General features: G+C 37.2%; 1 protein-coding gene across 2 annotated transcripts; it reads right to left on the bottom strand.

Annotated features, from left to right (window-relative positions):
- Positions 1 to 232: 232 nt before the first annotated feature.
- Positions 233 to 20,287, bottom strand: ATP6V0D2 (ATPase H+ transporting V0 subunit d2). Of its 2 annotated transcripts, XM_063172917.1 has the most exons (8): positions 20,031 to 20,286; positions 12,821 to 12,992; positions 10,797 to 10,975; positions 8,008 to 8,087; positions 6,079 to 6,156; positions 2,681 to 2,857; positions 1,200 to 1,277; positions 233 to 667 (listed from the first exon to the last, which is right to left on the bottom strand). In XM_063172917.1, the coding sequence occupies exons 1-8, from the start codon at positions 20,158 to 20,160 to the stop codon at positions 506 to 508; spliced, it is 1,056 nt and encodes a 351-aa protein (XP_063028987.1). In that variant the 5' UTR covers positions 20,161 to 20,286; the 3' UTR covers positions 233 to 505. The 2 variants fall into 2 exon arrangements, with proteins under 2 accessions (XP_063028987.1, XP_063028996.1); XM_063172926.1 differs by lacking the exon at positions 1,200 to 1,277 and having other exon boundaries at positions 20,031 to 20,287.
- Positions 20,288 to 21,778: the final 1,491 nt, after the last annotated feature.

The raw sequence follows: 21,778 nt of genomic DNA on the forward strand, positions 1-21,778 counted from the left end.
GATCAGGAAGCTTCCCCTTCAGACTTGTTAAGGGTAATCACAGAGTTTCTCTCTTATTTGTGTACTAAGTTCTTCATACCATCTGTATGCCATGAGAAAGACCCTGTGAGATGGAAGTAGTGGTTTAATTTGCCCTTTGAGAAAAACATTAATTTTAAAAAAGGCCATTAAAGAGCTTTTCAAATGTCATTGATACAAATTTTGGTTCCACAAAAGAGAAAGAGTATATATGTAAGACATTGCAGGAGGTTTTTATTGATCAATTAAATTAAAATAGGCACAGTGGGGAACAAATCTACCAACAAATTTGTGAATAAACCCATTAGTATTTCCTTATGAAGTACTCATATCTCTAATTGCATTACTTTTTTTTTTCTACGGTGATGTATGTAAGGAGGCTAATTAATACAATTTAAAAGATCTGGTAAGAGTTAATTTTTGAAATAAGATTTTTCTTCTTTTCTATGAAATGATACATCATTTCAAACATTATAGATTATCAGATTTAGAAAATTGGAATGTAGTTGTTAATTTTTGTTCTGTGTCTCTGAGAAATGCATTCAGCAATCCATACAATATTCCTGCATTCTTGTTCCTTTAACTTCACATAGGCATAAAATACTCCAAAATGAAACTGGTTGTTGAATGCAAGCACATTCAGCTTTACCTGTAGAAAAGATGAAACAAGTGTTAGGATAAAATATCAAGGAAGGTGAATGGGATTTTTATATGGTAGATTAATTGTCAAGATTTCTTGCCGCTTTGCAACCATGATTATATTTAGCAGTCTCTTGAGTATCAGTGTAATTGAAATGTCATCTGTGGAATAATTTTGGTAATAGAGTACAGCAATATTACAGGAAATAAAACACAGTGGTGAAATAACTTCTCTAGTAGATTGCTCAAAAGAAATTTAATTAAGTGGTGTTTATGAGATAGCTTTTGGAAAGGTTATCAGGACTGATAGCTGTGTAAAGAGTCCTCAGAAGAATGTTATAGGATTAATTTCATTTAACAAGGTAAATTCTTCTATTTTGATTCAGCCAGATGTTGACGGCCATCAAAAATCCATGTTCTTGAATAGAAAGCAGTAGAGTAGACAGTAGAGTAGAATCAAAAGCCTGGTACCTCATTATTGTTTTAATTTTAATTCCATGTGAGTAGCATTCATTTTTGTATTTTAAGGCTAGAAGTTTTACCTCATGCTCAAAAAATGCGTCTTCCAGGGTCTTTTCTCCAGTGCCACTCCCTACACCTTCAAACACAGCCTTGTATTCCTAAAAGCACAGACAACCACTGTCCATGGAAATAAGGTGCTTTTGCATTCTGTGCAGCACAGACACCTTACATTACTTTGTAAATTAATCTTTGTTAAGTAATCTTTCTGTATAGAAGGCATCCTGTATAGACCACAATTCTACATAAATCAAAAGTTAAAAGCATATAATCAGCAAAAAAAAAAAAAAAAAAAAAGAAAAATCACATTTGTTCTTGTATTTCTTATCATCATTTCTAACAATTTAAATTAATTTGCTGAAGGCACTAACAGAGACTTATTGTAGAATGACATGTGACCTTTCACTCCTTTGGGCAGAGAGCACTGAATTTCTTGTACAAATAGTATCCATCAGAGCCAGAGCTCTAAATGGAGACAAAACACTGAGCTCTGATTATCACATGGCTGCTCCTTTTATTTCCAGTAGTCAGTTGGATTTGCCTTACCTGCATTAATACTGTATCCAAATCCATTAGTCTGATTAGTCATCCTGGAGTATCCTGTGCAGATCATTGACTTGATTTCTTAGGTGTTATGTTTCTGTGTAATTTCCTTCTCTGTGTGTTTGGTTTGTTTTTCCCTTAAAGTAGGAGTGTAGTAGAGGTCTACTACAATGGTTCCCAAATTCATCTGAATAACCCACCATCTCATGAACAGTCTTGCTCCGTGCATCATTGACATGGTAACTCATGATTAAAATATTCTCTTTATGCACAGGAGCAGATGCACTGCTTCACCTTTGTGGGGTTTTTTTGTGGAAAAAGCATTAGACATTTTTTGTGTACCTACTTAAAGGTAGCTTAAATATTATGGTTAGACAGAGTACAGCAGTTAATTTGTAGATCAAGTATTGCAGATTACTAATCTTTAATAACAACACTATTTGCATCAATATTAACATTTTCGTCTATTCTTTGAATATATTAGTGATTTTGAGAAAATGTTTCAGAAGGGAATTTCTATGGTATACTGGCAATAAATCAGGTTTGACTGATCTGTGACATGAACTGTTTGGTCAGCTCGGTTTAAAATGCTGTATGGCTGGCCATGCTCCAAAATCTTGGAGGCAGAAGCAATGAAGTGAAACTCAATTTTGGGAGAGTTAATGGAGTAGGAAGAGTTTTATTTACTAGATGTGATTTGCTCTTACTTAAACATCCTTGTAAGAGGAACTTTGTACTGCACTAATGTAATAATGTCTTATCTCAATCTTATCTCTTCATATCAAAAGTCTTTGATCCCATACACTTTTTTATGGGAACTTTAGTACCTCTGCTGATTTTTTTCCTCCCTCAAAAATTCTTTTAACTTACACGTATAATCTTAACAACTTTGCTGATGTCAGGAGATGCTAATGAACTATTTTTATATTCACTTGTTGTTTTAATAAATTAGTTTACATACTGCATAGTATTCTGCAACACACTTCACTTGCTCATAGTCATCTGCATTGGCCAACAGGTGCAAGCCTTCTGGATAAAGTTTTCCACAGGTTGGATACAGCTTCTCTCGGTCATCTTTACTCAGCTCAGTGCCAAATGAATTAATGGTGATGATAAAAGCACGTCTGTCTGCCTCAAACTTAATATGCAAAACAAAGAATAAAGAGGTATTATTAGACATCTCATTCTAAATTAGGGTGGCAATATTCTGGGGTTTTTTTAGTAAGTCAAATGGAAATGTAATTTTTTTTAAAAGTCAACTTGAGAGCATTGGACACATACCTTATTTTTGAAACTGTAAATTCTCTCTTTGCAAGTATGCATTAAATTTTGACTAGAAAATCAAACAAGATTTTGCAACTACAGTTTTTATTCTGTGATTTTTGTTCTAAAAATATAATTTTTGCTGCTTCCTCATTTCCCTGCTTAGTTACCCAGATGTTGACAAGAAAAAATATCTTCACACCCTCATATGTAAGATTATGCAATAATGATCTTATAAATAAAACTGATAAAGGAAAGGACAAAGAATCAATAGTACTGCCTGTAATTGAAAGCGGTGTTGATAGTAAAAGTTGACTGAAAATCCTAAAAAAAGGTAGTTTCTCAATGCACATATTTAAAATGATAATTTGATAAGGAGAAGGGGGCCGTTTACTTGCAAAGTTAAAATTTGAAGTGGTTCAAATAACAGTTAATTTTTAATATATAGAATGAAAGGCTATATTTCTTCTGTCAGGTTTAGATGTCTGCAGTATCTGTATTTTCACTACTACAGCAGCAGACTGAAAGGCAATCCAATGTCTAGATCTCAGGTTCTTATTTCGTACAAGGCGAAATTTCACTTACCATTCTTATAGTATGACTGAAAAATGCAGTAGTAAATAAAAAAAATCTTTTCTGCTGTCTTGAGATCTAAATTGACTCTGGTTTAGTTCTTTCCTTTATTCCTTGCTTTCATGTTTTAAGAACAGCAGAGCCCTTGCTATTTGCAGGGATTACACAGGGAAAATCTTCCAAGAGAAGAAAATATGGTATAGGCACATTTTAGGAGGCTAAAAAATTTCTTATGCTGTGAATATTTGAGCAGAGAGGTGTTTTTTTTCATTTGAATAATAAGGCTGCATTTGCAACACTAGTCTGCCACTTTAGCAAAAGCACATATTCACATCTACTCTTGTGTATGGGAACAGACAATAACAGGAACTCGCTACCCGCTGGTGCTGACTTCGAAGTAAGGGAAAGGAGTAAACAGTAAAGAAGTAATGAAAAGAAAATAAGCATGCTTGAAAAGATTTCTAGCTAATGAATAACAGGGTCAAACTTCACTACTTAATAAAAATAAGCCTATTAGACCTACTGAAACCATTTTAGAAGGACAAATGCTTTCTTTTTTTAACTTGTAAAAGCCATGTAGAATCTAGCTGTTAGAGGTGTAATATTTTGTTGATAAAAAACGTTGGAGGCAATTGCAACTCATGGTAGCAGGTGTGGGTTCTTCTTCTGGTGGCTTCCAGTTTGAGAAAATTTTCAGGATAACTCCCATCCCTACAGACCTCTCAATTCATCAAATTATTGGCACATGAGTGTCTCCACAGAGAGTAAGGCCACGAGGCAATTACTTGGGTGGCAGTCCATTTGATTGCTGCAGGTAGAGGTGTAGTCAGAGGATGACAATTTCCTTAGTGCATGTTTGCATGTGAGAGACTGCTGGTTCAGAATTTAGCGCGGGGCCATGCTGACAGACACAGCTCTAGCAGCAGTGCAATGCAGTCCTGCAGTTTCCTGCCAGAATCAGGGCTAAACATGCAGCCTGTGCTGTCCGCAGTGGAAAAGAGATCATCAGTACTCTTAATATGGAAGTTTGGCACCACACGTGGTAGTCAAGGAGCTGAGGAGCTAAATACCTCAGCCTCATTCTGTAGGGTCAGGTTGGTAGTTTTACATATAAGATTGCAAAATAAATAGCAAGTATTTGTTTGAATAATTTAACTTGTGGGTTTTTTGTGAATCCAACCATCAGCAGTCTGTTCTATGTGTCTCTTCAGGGTAATAAAACGTTATAGAAAAGCAAATCTTCTATAGAAAATTTTATCCTCCTGGCTGATTGACATTAGATAGGGATTTTAAAGAAGCTTACCATAGGCTAAATTGTTACCACTGATATAAAGGAAGTTTTATCAGATGCTTAAACTAACATTGGTAAGTAATCTTCACTGAGCATGAATTTCTATTTAAAAACTAACTTTCTGAAAAATCTGAATCAACTATGCCAGCCAATCAGCCAGTCTCTTGATTTTTCTTTTTACTAAAAGTCAAAATATTTAATTTCTCTTCAATTTAACTTGATTAAGAGCATTTTGTTTAGAGCATAAATTGAAATGTTGTGATCTGCTTAATTAAAATAGAAAATTGCAATATCTTTTAGGAATTTTTTTTGTAAAATGTAATTCAGACACATTCTTCCCTCAAGAATGAGCTCCCAGGGTTATTATCTCTCTTCTAAATGCAAACTTTCAGTATGATGACATCAGCCCTCGGTAAATTTTTTTTTGGTTTCCAGGGTGTAAAATCGCTTATCCAGAAAAAAAGACTCCTGGAAGCAAGTGGGTGGTCTGGCTGTCAGCCTCTGCAAAGAATTGTGATAGACTAAGTAAGACAAAAAAGAAAAGGGGACCTGAATGCTGAGAATTCAATTTTAGAAATTTCTGCATCTTTTATTAAAAAAACAAAGACAAAAAATATCATTCACTAGATGCATGTATGCTTTGGCAGGAGGACATTAGGAACTTTGTTTGCCATGGAAAAAAAATATTAAAGTTTGCTGAGTTGAGACAAAAATATAACACAGAATGTTCAACTTTTTTATGTGACACTAATTCCAAAGGTGATTCAAGTCTAACCTTAATGACTAATTTTAATAGGAGAGTAAACAAACGTAGCAGTACCATGAAGCTTGAAGATTATTGATTAGTAAATAGACAGTAATGCCAGGCTTTAGCTATCCCAAACTCAATAGTCAACATTTTTTGGTTTTCTACATAATGGGGAGAAATGTTAAAGGGCAACAGGTTGAGATTGGTGAACCATTTCTTCTTTTCTGCTCTCTGATGCAGAAAAATATTAACTGAGACAGGATTCTCCTTAGTAATGGTCTAGCTGCTTTTCTAGTAAAAAAGTAAAACTCATCCTTGAATACACTATTTATTACATCTTAGAAAAAACAGGTATATTTAGAGGAGAAGCAAACATTTCACAGACACTTTGGCAAATGGAGAGAAATTGAACAGAAAAACAAAGTGAGACAATTATGACAACATTGTGGAGTACTTTAATGTATAAAGACTGAATGTTTCTTACCTCAAGAATAGGTCTCATTATTTCTGCTGTAGTACCACCTTGTTTTTCACAAAACTTATAAAATGCCTCAAGATAAGACTACACAAAAGAAGAAGAGAAGTATTTTAAATACTGCTTAAGACCTGGACCAGGATTGCACATAGCCACGAACCCCATTTTTAAATACTTCAATTAACTTTGATAATTCCACCCATAATTTTAAATTTTAAGTATGTGCTTAATTACTTAGTTCAAATGAAAGTTGAAATGCTCAAATGCAAATGTCTTGTTTTTACAATTTGAGATCAAACATTTTCAAAAATTGTAATAAGAAAAATATTATGTTTTACTTGCTCTTTAAAGAAGGAACTTATTGAGTTCCATTGAGCTTCCACTGCATAATAAGCAGATGGCTAAAGGGAACTCTTCATTTATAGTGTGTGGAGGAGGGGATTTGGGCATATGCCACGGATGTTGGGCCAGCAGGATGAGAATACACAAACTAATCCCTGCTGCTCTACCCTAAACCCTGGATTAGGACAGAACAGCAGACAAAGCTTCTGTAATACTGGTCTGCAGAGCCCTCTGGTCTATTAAGGATTCTGGCATCTGCACCCACTTCAAAATACCTGTGCAGGAAGGACACTAAATATCTGAGATGCTGTTCTGCCTGCCTCTCAGTCTCCCAAAATACTGTATTAGAGAACATTTATGTTAAAATGCATTTGCCACAACTTCACACAATCTTGTTATAAGCTGTCACTACCTATGCAATTAAGTGAATTTTAAGCAGAGACATCTCAAGGGGGATCTACTGCATGGAATTATGCATTAGGTTCTGTATACTGCTATCTGATAGTAGAGCAGAAGCAATTGATCACATTGAGAGCTGAAGTAAAGGAGAAATTATCTATTAATAATTTCATAGTGTTTGCAGAATGGTCCCCCAATAGTCAGATGAGCAAGAAGAAAAAAAATAGATTTGGTAAGTGTTAATATATGGACATCCACACAGGATAAAAGAATCAAATGTGTGTGTTACCAAACTGGAAAATGTATCTAGTATAGCAGTACTGTGAAAGAATTAAAATACATTAAAAATTAACATATGTAAGCATAATTGATGTTGTATTGAATGAGAGAATTAGTAAAAGTTTCAAGAATTAAAAATCAGCTTTGGAATTTATAAATATCATTTGTAAGACAAACAGAATTTTTTTTTCTTTCCCCCTAGTACAATCAGATCACTGTAAAAATACTTCCTGCAATCTGGGGAATCCACTGTGAAAGAAAGGTGATGAAGATTTTGAAGAGAATGTGCCAGGAGGAACCTTTGATGGATTGGAGTATGTATAGCCTTTAAAGAGACCATTGTAAGAGTAGTGACCTGTGTGCTAAGTACTTTGAAAATGCTCACGTTAAATGCATATACTTGCAGCACTGTGCTGCAACAATGCTAAAAATTGTTTTTAAAGTAAGAAAATTATACAAAATCCCTAAGTAAAAATCATGTTAGCTAGACTCAAAACCATTAGACCCTTTCAAATCTCATCTTCCTTATATAAATAAAGATAAAGATAAATGTTATCCAAAAGTCTGCCTAGACTCACTCAGGAGGTAAGAGTTCTCTGGCATTCAGTGGCTGAGTTATTCGTAAACAAATCTGGAACCGGATATTAGCTTGACATCTAGAGTATTTTCATTAATGAGATATTACATTAGAATTTGGATGCAGACCTAAAATTTGAAAAGTCCCCAGACAGTGGAGTAGAAATGGAAGCAGCTGGGTTTCATTCCTGGACTTGAAATCAACCAGATGACCTTAGACATCTTGCTTTATATTCCCGTACTTCTGTTTCCCCATCCATAAAACAGGGTTAATGATACTGACCTGCTTTGCTGAGACGTTTGATAAACCCCAAATATTATCATTTTGTTTCAAAGACTTGCCTTGTACAGTTTGTTGCGCATTATTTCAATGTTCATTTCATCCAGGTCGTTTTCAGACAGGCAGTCTTGAAAAAATGCAGCTGAAAGCAGAGTTTATAACATAGCAGTATAAATCTGCATGCTGATAATATGCATCTCCTGTCTATTGCTCACTAGTGTGTGAACAAGGGATCCAAGGGTTCTGTTGTACAAGAAAGGGTGATATATAAAAGAGAAGAAGAAAAATCTGCTTGATTTCCCCCTTATCCTCCTATCCCCTCCTTTTTAATGAGAATCTGCAGTGAGGGGAATCAATCAGTGCTGCAGGCAGAGCCCAGGTCTCCAGAGAGAATCAAATGGGAATGCTAATGAAAGCCCTAATCTTCTCTAAAGTATATAGTTTGGTTATTATGGAGATTTTCTAGTGAGGGATATGAAAAATAATTTTTGTCCGAAATCATGCAGGTATTTTGCAACTGTTAAGGAGAACCCTCTTGCCTATTTTCCCTTTTTTTCTCTGCGTATGTAGTGTGGGAAAGGCAACAGGTTGCAGCTGATAAAGGGCACAGGCTTTGACCTTGGCCATCTGTGCTTATGGGTCCTCGGCAGAAGTGACTAAAGAGCAAGCTTTTGAGCAGGGAGGCAGTGGATGAATTTCACTTGTGCAGCTGGACCATTTAAAAATACGATATTCATAACCAACGTGTGCCTCTCGCTGCTCCTGAGCTATCCCAGTGGGGCAGAACAGTACCATACGAAAATGTGTTTTCCTAAGCAGTGGCAATGGAAGATGGTATTTACAGAGAAGATGTGAGCCTGGCCATGTTTTGAGGTCTTATCCCTTCCTACATTTCCAGCATCTAGATTTCAAATAGAGAATATCAGGAAGTGTAGCCCTGACAGCATCTTTCATTATCTCCTCAGAAATCTATTTGTCCCATGACTTTAAAGAGCTGATAACACTTTTTTCTTTAATGAACTAGTTTAGAAAAAAAAAATCCAGAAATTTACTACCAGCTGTGAGAAAACAGTGGTTTAGTTTACCTTTCAAAAGTAGTTTTCTGCTGGCTCTTGGTCTTCTGAAGGATTTGGTAAGCAGCAGTTCATAAATCACTATGAACAAACCACTGCTTTAAGGAATCTGTAAACCGTGTCCGTATCTCTCATCAGCTTTGTCCACTCCAAACTGCAGTCTGGGCTTTTTAGTCTGTCTGCACATGGCAGCACAGTTCATTTCAGCTGTCCTGCTCTGTCCCTTCTCAGATTTCACTGTACAGTGTGCCAGTGCCCAGGCACTGATGGGAGTGTGCTGTTGGGTGGCCTCTGTGAGGGACAGGCAGGACTGCGCTGTGCTGGACACAGGCAGCTCCAGCTGGGACCCAGCAAGGGCACAGCCCAGCCCCTCAGTCGAGCAGATGTTTCTGAAGGGGGCCTACATGAAAAACAAACTGGGACTTTTTACCGGGGCATGTAATGATAGGACAATGGGGAATGGCTTTAAACTGAAAGAAGGTAAGTTTAGATTAGAGGTTAGGAAGAAATTCTTTGCTGTGAGGATGATGAGACAGGAATAGGTTGCCCATGGAAGTTGTGGATGCCCCATCCCTGTAATTATCCAAGGCCTGGTTGGATGGGGCTCTGAGCAACCTGGTCTAGTGGAAGGTCCTTGCCCATGGCAGGGGTGTTGGAACTGGATGATCTTTCAGTTCACTTCCTACTCAAACCATTCTATGGCTCTACACTCCCCCTGCTCCTTGAGACAGCCCTGCCTGTCTGGAGGGATGCAGTGTAACCTGCAGGGATAACAGGGTGGAGTGGAGAAGAAGAGCCAGGCATGAAGGAACAACAAAGGCTGGAGGGAAGGTATTTTCCCCAAGTTTCTCCAAGTTTTCACCTAAATGTTTCATGAATTTCTGTTTTTCTCCTTATATCTGGATCAGTAATTAATTGTGTCATACATGTATAAATCAGCAATAAATCAGGTTAATCTCCCCACTGATTTAGTCTGGTTTGCCTGCAGCAGTATTTTGTGGGTGATCTCAACTGACAATCTATTTTTGCACCTTTTTTCTCCCCCTCATTGTGCTGATAATAGAGGGTGAGAAAGTGGCTGGCTGGGAATTTTTTTCTGTCTGGGGCCAACGTATCACACCTTTTTGAGAAGCAGAACCCAAAACCTCTCAGAGTACTGAAGAGGACAGCACATAATTGTTTCATATACATTCAAATACGTCCACTTCTGTCTTATTCTCAGTGCCCTTCACAGGCTATTGGGTTTTGTTCGTGTTGGCTGCTACACCACATTGAGCAGAGTTTCATCTTAATTTATAATGTGACATCTCCAAACTTTACATTGCTTTGTGCTTAGATTTAGTTCTTTAAAAAAAGGACTTTTCTTTATATTTGTACCATGTCCAAATCTCAAGAGGGAATCTGTGTTCTACCACAACATCTAATAATTATTAGTAGCTGTCTGCTTGATCCTTAGTAAAGACATATTTTTTAGTATAATGTAGGTGTTGAAATAAAAATGTATATGTTTTAAATCAGTGACTACTTTGAATAGAAAATATATACATTGCACTTCTTGAGTAACATGTTTTTTTCTGAGTCTGCTACCCAAGGTGGATATAGAGGTTATTAATAAATGTTACTAGAATATGTCCTGAACACACCTGCAGATGTTCTTGATCTACAGTTCAAGATTTTTTTTACCAAAACACAGCATATCCACTGGGAAACATCCTGTTCTAAAGAGTACAGGAGTAGTAATTTTGAGAAAAATAAAAGAAATAATTTAGTGGTTTTACCTAATGGTGTGTCAACCAAAATTGCATTGAAGAGTTCAGTGGGGTTTGAGGCAATGCTGACTGCTTCCATTTGCTCAAAGCTCCCCAGTGGATGGCACTTGGGAACAAGCTCAGCTATGGGTCGCTGATGTAATGTGCCAGTTATTAAAAGAATTACGTTGTCAATCATATAGCTGTATCTGTATTGGAAAGAAAAAGTAAAAATAAATTAATTTTATAATCAACTTTCACTTGAAAAAATAAAAACAAAAAATTTTTGAAATTTAGCCATAATACCAGAGTATTATCAGAATGCATGTTCATTCTGTATCAATAGCTCATCAAAAATCAACAGAAGTTTTTAAATAGCAAGGAGATAACATAGCACTAGTTTTAAACCTAATTTATATGAGAGATTTAGAAAATGGACATTTTTAAAGAAGGTGGTACTGACTCATGACTATAATAAGCATAACAGCTGAGATGTAGATTCACTGTAATAAGTGACAATGAGTGGTATCCAAAGGAAATCACCTGAGCTAGCAACTTTTCAAGTTTGGGATTTTTAATTTCATATATACCATGGACAAAAAAGTACATGGGAATCTCAGCACTAAAACTGCAGAGTTCATGCAGTTGGTCCAATCTTAGGTTTTCTTCTCATTCAGCTTTAAACATCCTCCCATGAGGGAGCTAAGAACAGGCTCTTACAGATTTCTTCTCTATTACTTAAAGTTTTCTTTTGAGTAGAAGTTTTCTATCAGCTTCATACCAGTTTTAGTGTCAAAGGGGCTGATGAGTCTTGTCAGTGACTCGGAAATGGGAACATAATTCCCTTGAATGCCAGTCTTGAGTGTGCATTGTTGACTAAGAACACAGCTATAAACACACAGAGATTTATATGTTCTCACCCAAAATATGTAAAGAGGGCTTGAGGATCTGGTGGAATGGAATTAAATGTTTTGTGTGAAATATCTTAACCAGTATATCCATTATTTTAAAAAAACAATAGTGAGCAAAGGCTGTGCATACATATCTATACATTTATGTCAATGAGTGTGATAAAAGAAGTGCCAAAATTTTCATGCTTTCATTTTCAGTTCCCTGAAACAAAATGTAAATATTGCATGCCCACAGGCATCCTAGGACAGCTTTAAGATCCTGTTAATATATCAGCCTAACATTGGTCAGCTACACATGACCAGAAAAAAAAATGATAGCTTCTTTTTTACTATAATAAAGCTGCTCCTTGAAATTTAGTTGAACAGTGCATTGTTCTTGTTAAAATACATTAAAAGTATCAGATCAAGGGGAGTAAATAGTTAGGTTAAATATCATGCTGGTATTTTGCTAGTCCATGTTGTTATATTGTTGTAAAGCAGATCACTGTTCTTAAAGTTGTTGAAGTCATTCATTTGCAAGTTTCATCTATTCATGATGGTATTGAGATCAGAGCTTTCTCTTCATCCAGCATCAAACAACAGCTGAACTTTCAAATAAAGCTACTTGCATCTAAGTACCTTGCAATATACCATATAAAGTCGTCCTGGTTTTTATTTATTTGGTTTGAATAGTATAAAAATTATGGCAGGTGTAGGATGTGTTGTCTTTCCCCCTTTAGAAAAGGTCTACACTTTGCTACATGCCTAGGAATTAAATCACTTCCCTGTGCATCATGAAATTGTTAATCTTGCATGAATCACACCCCCTCTCCCAAACATAGTTTTTCAACTTGTCTGACCTAGACGGTGTTTGAAAATTTCAACCATTTTTAAATTAATTAATCTCTACCACTTCTTCTGCCACTGTTCACACAAAGAAAACTTCTGTTTTCTTCTGTTCTTTAAAATAATTAGTTGCAAAGACAACAACTCTTCATATAACATACAGTTTCAGAATTTATATTAGCAAGAAAAGCATGCAAATGTAGTAGTATCAAAGTAATTTTGCTGGCTTTAAAACTTAAATACAAATTCCAATATGTTTCATTTACACTATTTAAACTGCTTCTTCTGTGTGGTAAGATATTTGGTAATATTACTTACGTGACAAAATTCAGAAAAGTGGCGAGTGGTTCAAAAGCATGGTTTCTGAAGTAATGAAATTCTGTGAGTAGTTTTGTTTTCAGTTTTTCATCGATGGTGGAAACAGTGAGAGGACCAGTTTCATTTGCCAAGAAATTGCCATAGTCTGTAGTCTGTAGATGCAACTTCAGATCTGAAATTAAAATTCAGGAAAGATCATGAGCATAAACTGTCATATTGTCTGCAACCAAATTTTCTTTAAAAGTTAATTTCTAATACACTTTTATATTAAGCAACTGATAATACTCTATTGAAAAGGTTTCTTGCATAGCTATAATACAGGGTAAATGCAAAATTGATGCAAATTTGTACTGCCTTCTACCAGTAAGACTTTCTGCATACTATAGGAAAGAGCAAATAATTTATGTCTTTGTCAGAAGTTTCACCATCAGCTTTCATTTTCAGACATACCAGATAGGCTGTTACCCACTACTGTCTCTAGTCCCTCACTCATCACATTTGTTCAATGTTTCGATTTCACTGATTTGCACCATTACAATGCATCAGTTGTTTTGTCTGCTGCACTCTCATGGACTGGAGTAGGAATAATCCTTTAACTTTGGTAAGGTCTTAAATATTCCCATGAAATCTAAATCTCAAGTACGATTATAATCTTCTGTTATCAGGCTGCCTGAAGAAGAGAAGGAAACACATCTTGCCTGGCACACATTCTGGACTCCAAATGGATTCTGCAGTAGAGCACTTGAAAGGGGAGAGTTTACACTCTCTTAGCATTTCTGGTTTGGCTTTCTCTGATTTATGGCAGGTACTAGCAAATCCTAAGAAGCTGTTCCAGAAACTTGGGTCATTGTGACATTTTCTGTTTGAGCTCTCAACCCTGGTGACTGGGGAAAATGAGTTGTTTTGACCACAAAGTTAAAAGAAACTTTCATGATATCCTAGAATTAATATGATGAATTTTCTCTGCTAGCCCTTTTTTACCATGAGGCATAAGCAAGCATTTGCATAATTTCTTGCTGTTCAAAGCAGTTTAATGTTTTCTTTTAGAAAAGGCCCCACTGCAATCCATAATTGTGTTCAAATGCTATAATAAAACTAGTTTAAATTATAGATTGGGATTCTATTATATGATTTGGGCATGTCTAATAATTAGATTTCTATGTGAAATTTGAACTGATAATTAGGGAAAAGGACAGCAACACTCCCACTGATGGAAATATGGAAGTTAATTTGCAGTTAGCAAGGTAAGCATTTATCAGTACAGTAGCTACTTTTGCCTATTTCCCTATGTGTATACTTCCTCAGTATGCAATAAGGCTGCCTACACCGAGACTTAAAGCAAAAGAAGTAGTACAGTGTGAAGCAGACTCCTACGTTTAGCGCTGTAGCTTACTGAGATAAACTTCACAGAGTCTTCTGTGCAAGTTGGCTGCCTCTCAAGGTTGCTCAGAGTCCTGCCCAATCTGGCCATGAATGTTTCCAACTTCTCTAGGCAACCTCTTCCAGTGTTTAACCGCCCTACTTTTAAAATACCTCTTCCTTATATTTAGTCTAAATCTATTCTCTTTTAGTTTGAAGCCATTGCCCCTTGTGCTATTGCTACAGGCCCTATTTAAAAACTTGTCTCTATCTTGCTTGTAACTCTCCTCAAGTACTGAAAGTTGGCAATAAAGTCTTCCCAGAACCTTCTCCAGGATCAACAGTCCCAAATGTCTCAGCTTTTCCTGGTAGGAGAGATGTTCCATCCCTCTGATAATCTCTGTGGCCCTACTCTGGACTCAGTCCAGCAAGCCCATGCTCTTCCTGGGCTGGGGACCCTGGAGCTGGACACAGTACTCCAGGTGGGGTCTCATGAGGGTAGAGCAGAGGAGGAGAACAATTTCCCTCCCTTGCTTTAGATGCAGCCCAGGATACAGATGGTTTTCTGGGCTGTGAGCACACATTTTCCGCTCATGTCTGACATTTTGTCCAAGAGTAGTAGACATCCAAGTCCCTTTCCACAGGTCTGCTCTCGATTCCTTCCTGCCCCAGCCTGTGTTGATACCAGGGATTGCCCAACCCAGGTGCAGGACCTCACCCTTGGCGTCATTGAATCTCGTGAGATTCCCATGGACTCACTTCTCCAGCTTTGCTGGGTCCCTCTAAATGACATCCTGTGCCTCCGTTGTGTCAACTGCACCACTCACTCAGTTTGGTGTCACCTGCACCACTCAGTTTGGTGTCACATGCACCACTCAGTTTGGTGTCACCTGCACTACTCGCTCAGTTTGGTGTCACCTGCACCACTCACTCAGTTTGGTGTCACATGCACCACTCAGTTTGGTGTCACCTGCACCACTCACTCAGTTTGGTGTCACATGCACCACTCAGTTTGGTGCCACCTGCAAACATGTTGACAGTGCATTCAATCCCACTGTCTGTGTCACTGATGAAGATATAAAACAGGAATGGTCCCAAAAAGGACCCTTCAGGGGCACTGCTCAGCACTGAGCTCTCTCTGGACTTTGAATCATTTCCCACTACTCTCTGGATACAACAACTCAGACAGTTCTTTATCCCCCAAATATTGCCTATTCATCAAATGCACATCAAATCACATAACACACTTAGAAAAAGTCATACTTTCAGTACTGACTTCCATGTAGGAAGAGGAGAAATAGAATCCAAATATGAAAAAAGAAACACTATTGGAGAAAGAGGGAAAGGTAAGCAAGATTAAGAGAAAAATAAAAATGCAGTTATACCCAGAAATTAGTCTATGTAAGACCAAGTTTTTAAAATTTCATTAATATTTTGATTTTACACCTACATTTCCCATGAAAACTTTCCTACTTTTCTGCTTTTTTGTTGCAAAGAGTACAAAAATACTTGACATATGCTGAGATTAGATAATACTATATCAGATGCAGAGCTCAATCTCTTTTCTCAATTCCTTTTCAGATGAACCACAGATATCTACTTTTAGCCACACTGTGTAAATGCCTTTCAAACACAGTACTTTCCAGGGGTTAATTACATAAAGCAGATTGTAAAACCCAAATATCAGCCCCAAGTATTGACCATTCTGAAATGTGATTAACATCATCATAAGATGAAGAGAAACAAAAACCTGCTGATTGAGAGTAGTTTCACAAGACTTTTTTACTCTTTCTCAGTTATCTGAATTGATTTGAGTGCCTTCATAAACCATACCTTAATACAAGGCACAAAAAATATTAGCTATAATTCATTAAATAGCCTCACCCCTCTCCCAAAAGCTATGGAGGAAATGTTATACCCAGGAATGTTGGGTTTAAAACCCTGTCAGTTACACAGCCTGCTTTATAGATGTATTTATTTACCTGAATAAATAAATGCCAACATGCATACTGCATGTAAGAAAAAATACTCCACTCTATCTCACGGTCTAGGCCAAAACAATCATCCACAAGCTCCAATATCATATAATATCAACTAGAAATGTCATAATCAGGGTTCACATCAAGACAGAGTTCAGTGCAGCTCAGAGACTGAACTGGTGGACTTAAATTATAGTCCTGTCTTTGCTGCTGGCATAAATAAGGCCTGGGAACTATTGCTGTCAGACACTTGCACTAGTGACATGACTTGGTGACTCAGCAGGAGTAGATGGCTGAGCATTACAGGGCCTCAGACATTCCTGTTCACCAAAACCTTTTATTGATGGTAGCTGCTCCTTTTCTCAGGGTCTCTTGGAGACCTACACAAGACTCTGGCCTTTGTCCTAAAGATCCCTAGGGAAGAAAATTCCTGTATTTCATCTGTCATCCATTCATTTTGATTGTCATCCATCTGCATTGTCTATTTCCTCATTAAATTGCATGCAGGATAACAACTTATAGGAAAAATATGACCTTAAAGAATTACATGAGTTTACTCACAGCTGAATAGCAAACAAACACAATTAACTAAAGTATGACTAAAAGGAATTAAAGCACAGAGGGAGACTGGTTTAAGATGATTGCAGTTAAGACAGGAATGATCCTGATCAAAAAGAAAGACTATTGTGAGAACTTTAACAAAATGTTAACCTAGTCTCTTGGCATCAAATTCATGGTAATTTGTCTGACCCCTCACTTTGATAACAATAACCAACCAGCTGCAGTTTTCTTTCTGTTAACACTGTTATTTCAGCCACCATGTGCTGGCAGGCCCTGGCTCTGGCAAGTTAAGTAAACTTGTGTCAGTGATTCCGTCCGGCCCAGACTTCAGATGTTTGTCCTTCTGTGACCTACCTTCCTTTCTACACAGCAGAAGACTTTCTATCACAGAAAAAAAGCAAGAGAAGAACAAAACATTGCATTTAAACACCTCCACACTCCCACACCCCCATATTCTTCAAAACTGTCAGCAAGGTTGCTCTGGGAACCTCATTCCCTTAAAACAGATGATGCCATAGGACCAAACCAGCATGAGGCGGCTCCATGGAAATCATAGTTCAACCGAGCTGAAGAGGATGTCTAAATGGAGCTGAAAGCCTCTCCCCCTGTTGGTATGGCCCTGAATTGAGAGGACACAGTAGTATCATTAGTCTGTTAGCAGTCTTCTTTTTTAATTTCCATTTTGCTTTTGCACTTGCTCTGTGATTATCAAGCAGATGTAAAGCGCTAATCTAAAGTTTTTCTTGTGGTTCCTCAGTAGTGATGTTATTGTTTCATCTCTAGAGATACCAAAACCACTCTGAAATTAAAAGATCTTTTTTCCTCTGTTTATGGGTTACTTTGAGTGGTTTTGATTTTTGTTTTCTTCTTGTTTGTTTTCCCATATTTATAGTGTTTTTAGCTTAGGTCATTTTTTAGCACACCATTTTTTGTGGTGTGGTGCTAAGCCACAGAATACAGAATAGGGTAAATTTATTACCTTTCAATGTGAAGACATGATGGCACTTCTGAGAAAACATCACATTACTACAGCACAGATCCTCTTGCTGAATATTTTAAATTTGAATCAAAGACAATGTATGAAATTTACTTTAGAAATTTACTTTAGGTAGGAGTCTGTGGGTTTGGTGCACTGTACACTCACAGTGAAAGTTCAGTACTACAGCATCCTACATGTGCAGAGAAATAAATGTGTTTAGCATCATGTAGAAATCCATTATTTTTATATTTCTCATATTTTCATTATAAATATTACATTTGGTAGGTAAATGGTGGGCATCTGTTAGCTGTCTATAATAAGTACAAAAAAGTTAGTGGTGAAAGAGATGCAGCTGAATAGAGAAAAAGGGGAAGTGATAGTGGGTAGTAGAGGTGTGCTTGTAGGAGGGATGATGAAGGCTGCTGCTTCTATTGATGAAATAATTTGCATTCTGAAATTGAATGAACACTAGAAAAAATAAGTTAAAAAAATAAAACTAATTGTTCTTCCTATTATAAATTAAGAATGGTTTTTATGTCTCTATTGTTACCTGTCCTTCTGCTTCATGCTATTAAAAATATTGAAGGTTTATATATCAGAAATATTTGAAAACTACCTCATGGTGGTAAGTAACTTCCTTATAGCTTGACTTAAAATTTACGGATTTTTTTAGCTATTCTAAACTTAACACGATTAAGTATTCTTTTGTGAAGGGTACAAATAATCCCTTTTGCTTATATGTTTTTAACTCTATATCTTTTCTTCTTATTCAGAAGCAACCAGGATTTTTTTTTCCTTCATGAAGCTTTGGATAACATAATTTATTGAGTTTGTTTGCAGGGAGAAGTGAAGTGACAACAGAGTTTAGTTATTCTACCAATCTGTTCTTTGTTTCTTTTATAGATGCTTGAAGCTGTTACCTTTATCCAAAGTCTGTATCCTTATGCAGCAGAACTTTTTCACTTAAACAATTAAATACTATATCAAGCGTTTCTGTAGAGTCTGTAAGTTGCATACATCACAAATGCTGGAACAAATGGGGTAAAGAAACAGTTGATTTTTTCCAGCTGACATAAGGAATAGATTTCAGTTCTCAGAGTGATTGTATACATCTGTTCTGTGTGCCTGAACTGCCACTGTGTTTAATGGAGAGCAGGAACAGCTCTCCAGGTTATCAGCAGAAGCAGACACATGCACTTGGTCTGTTCAATAGTGTCTAGATTCCATTGACTGTACTGATAAACTCTTCTTTAACATATTCCTATAAGAGGAACTTTATTCTGCAGACAGGTAAATATCTACGTGCATTTCTTTAAATGCAGTTGTTTTAATCTTAGAGATGAATGGCAAGCAATCTTCCCAGACTTATGTTATTGCTTATATTAATAGTTTAGACAGCCTCAAAACTCTGTTGGATATGGGAATCATCATTCTTCCCTTTCTGTTACTCCAAACCCATTACTGCATGTACAAATCAGCCAAAGCTTAAAATAGAGAGAGCTTATTCATTCTCCTTCTTCCTTTTCCAAACTGATCTAAGAGACTGCAAGTTATAGAAATGGAGTGTACAATCATAGCTTTTATTTTGCAGTCAGGAAAATTACCTTAATGTTCCTTTAGAAAGGTGATTTCTTCCTGTTACGTTTTTTCCTGCCAAGTGTCTAAAGGTATGTCATATGATTCTTTGGTCTGTCTTCATCAGTCTGTGACCAGTCTTGGCCAGAGAAAGCTGTTTTGGAAACTACTGTGTGTTCTCTTTATTACTGTGGCAAAGTCACCTTGAAAAGAGCTTTTCTTTTTTCCTTTTTTTTTTTTTTTCCATTTCCCTAAGTTTTATATTTGTGGAGTATAGTTTTCTGTTCCTGGTAAGCAGAGTCTTCACCACTGCCCTAAAACTCAGGAAGTAACAAATTACTAAAATCATGTATTTTATAGAGAAACTCAGAGCCAAATAGCAAGCTTTTAACAAGATTTTGGAAACTGTTTTATACAGCTGAAATGGTATGAAAGTTGCAAACCTGAACTGTTCTACAGCATGGCTAAAAGCTGTGAGAAGGTTGCCAATCTCCATGGGAGCTCGGTGGAAGAGATTTCTAATCCTTATCAGTAAACCAGAAAGCCCCATTGTCTGCATTGCTTAGCAAATTACAGCCTGCACACAAATCACAATCTATGGAAAGCTATTAACTTAAATATGAGAGCAGTTCTTCAAAGGACATCGGGGTTATCTCTGGGTTTAAGACAAACTATCAGTAGTTCAGTCTTTTACCTTCCCTTCTTCAGAAACCTAAGCAACAGTGTTTCTTCCTGAATAAAATAAACCAGCACTTACCTTCTAGTGTCTCACACTGTGCTAAATTGACATAGTCCGCACTTGTCAAGATCCCACCTTTGAACCCTCGGACCAGACCCTCCAGGTAGCCATGGTCCACATTGAAGTAAAACTCTGAGTATCCTGGCATGGAGAAAAAAGATATTTAATCTCTCTTCTGGGTACTTGATGGCACTGAATATCTGCCACCAACTGTATTTCCCCTCTTTGGAAGGAGTGACAAATAGTCACGGAGTTCCTGCCAGCCTGTGATTGTGTTTTACCAACCAGTTTCTTCCTGTTTCTTGCTCCTACCATAGTTCCAGTACAGCTGATGCTTACACAACAACCAGCCAGTAAATCCAACTCCCTCCTGTCAAAGCCAGAATATGAACCTGTTATTGTTGGAAGAGAAGCCAAAAAGGAAGTGCAGGATTTAACCCCTGCTTGCAAGGATGCTCTGCACTGCTTGGAGAATGAGAAAGAACATTACAAAGCTTGAATAAAACTGTATTATAAACAGGAAGTTATCTGAGAATGCCTATAGAGGAAATATTTCTGCAGTAAAATAGTAGTCTGTGGTTGAACAGTTTAGGAGCTTAGACGGTTTGGTAGTGTCCCTGTATTTCTTCTTTTTTAACATTTTTGTTTGCTGGAAATTTTCTGAAGCTCATCTTTATCAGCAAATATGTATACGAATTATAAGAATCTTCTAATAATTAGTGTGAACATAAGATGATGTGCAGAGGTGAAAGGTTTTTGTAGGGTTTGACTTTCATTGTCCTTGAAAGTCAGTATCCAGAAGTTGCCTCAAAACGATAGTTTGTCCCAGGGTGCCGCCCACACCTAAAAACACACACTCATTTTTCAGAGCTTTGAATATGTTTGGTGCATTGTGTTGGCTGAAGGCACACACCATGGCTAGTCTATTGACATTTGTGCTGAAATGTGGTTACAGCAAGAGTTGTGAGTTGGCAGCTGGTGGGACAAGGCTGTGACTATGACATCTGTCCTAGGATGGGAGAAACTGATGAGACCTTGGTACTCACCAGATGATTCCTGTCTACACCACGCTGCTACTGGCACAGCATGGCTTGGAAGGCTACTCGATGAAGCACAAGATGCCAGCATATTTGCTGCCAAAACAGGCACAACCTACCTCCTCTGGGAAGGTCACTAGCTGGCTGGTTTCTTGGCTGGCTGGCCAGGAGCCTCCAATGGGCAACAAGTGGCCACAAGACACTGGGCAGCTATGCTAAGCCAGGGGAGAAATAAACTGCACCCTGAGGGTCAAATTAAAGTTGTCTTAGGCTGGACATTATCCCACCTGTAACCTATGGCAGGGGAAATAATGACAGCGTGTAAACATTTTGAAAAATCATGTGTTCAGACATGCAAACTGTATTTAGTTGGAAGTTCAATGGGGCCAAGAGTATTGGAGCTTGTTCCTCATACACTGGGTTTACAGTTTGAAGTCAGTCAGTTCTTGGCACTGCAGAGTCAACCCAGCTAAAGAAGGAGACAATTAGGCCTATTAAACAATAGAAACAAAACATTTCCCTCCCCCACACAAACAATTTGGTTTTGTCTCCCAAGTCCACATACAGCAGTACTCAGAACCTCCTAATGCAAGAAATTTTCAGGAGAATTTTGTCAATAATGTTTCAAAACTCAGAGAGACTTTTCAGGACACATGACTGCCATCAGTACTTCCTTACTGACATGTGTCAATAACCACAATTTAATTTAACCTGCTTTTCTGTTGCTGT

This window comes from Melospiza melodia, chromosome 1, assembly GCF_035770615.1.
Source record: "Melospiza melodia melodia isolate bMelMel2 chromosome 1, bMelMel2.pri, whole genome shotgun sequence".
Taxonomy (NCBI): domain Eukaryota; kingdom Metazoa; phylum Chordata; class Aves; order Passeriformes; family Passerellidae; genus Melospiza; species Melospiza melodia.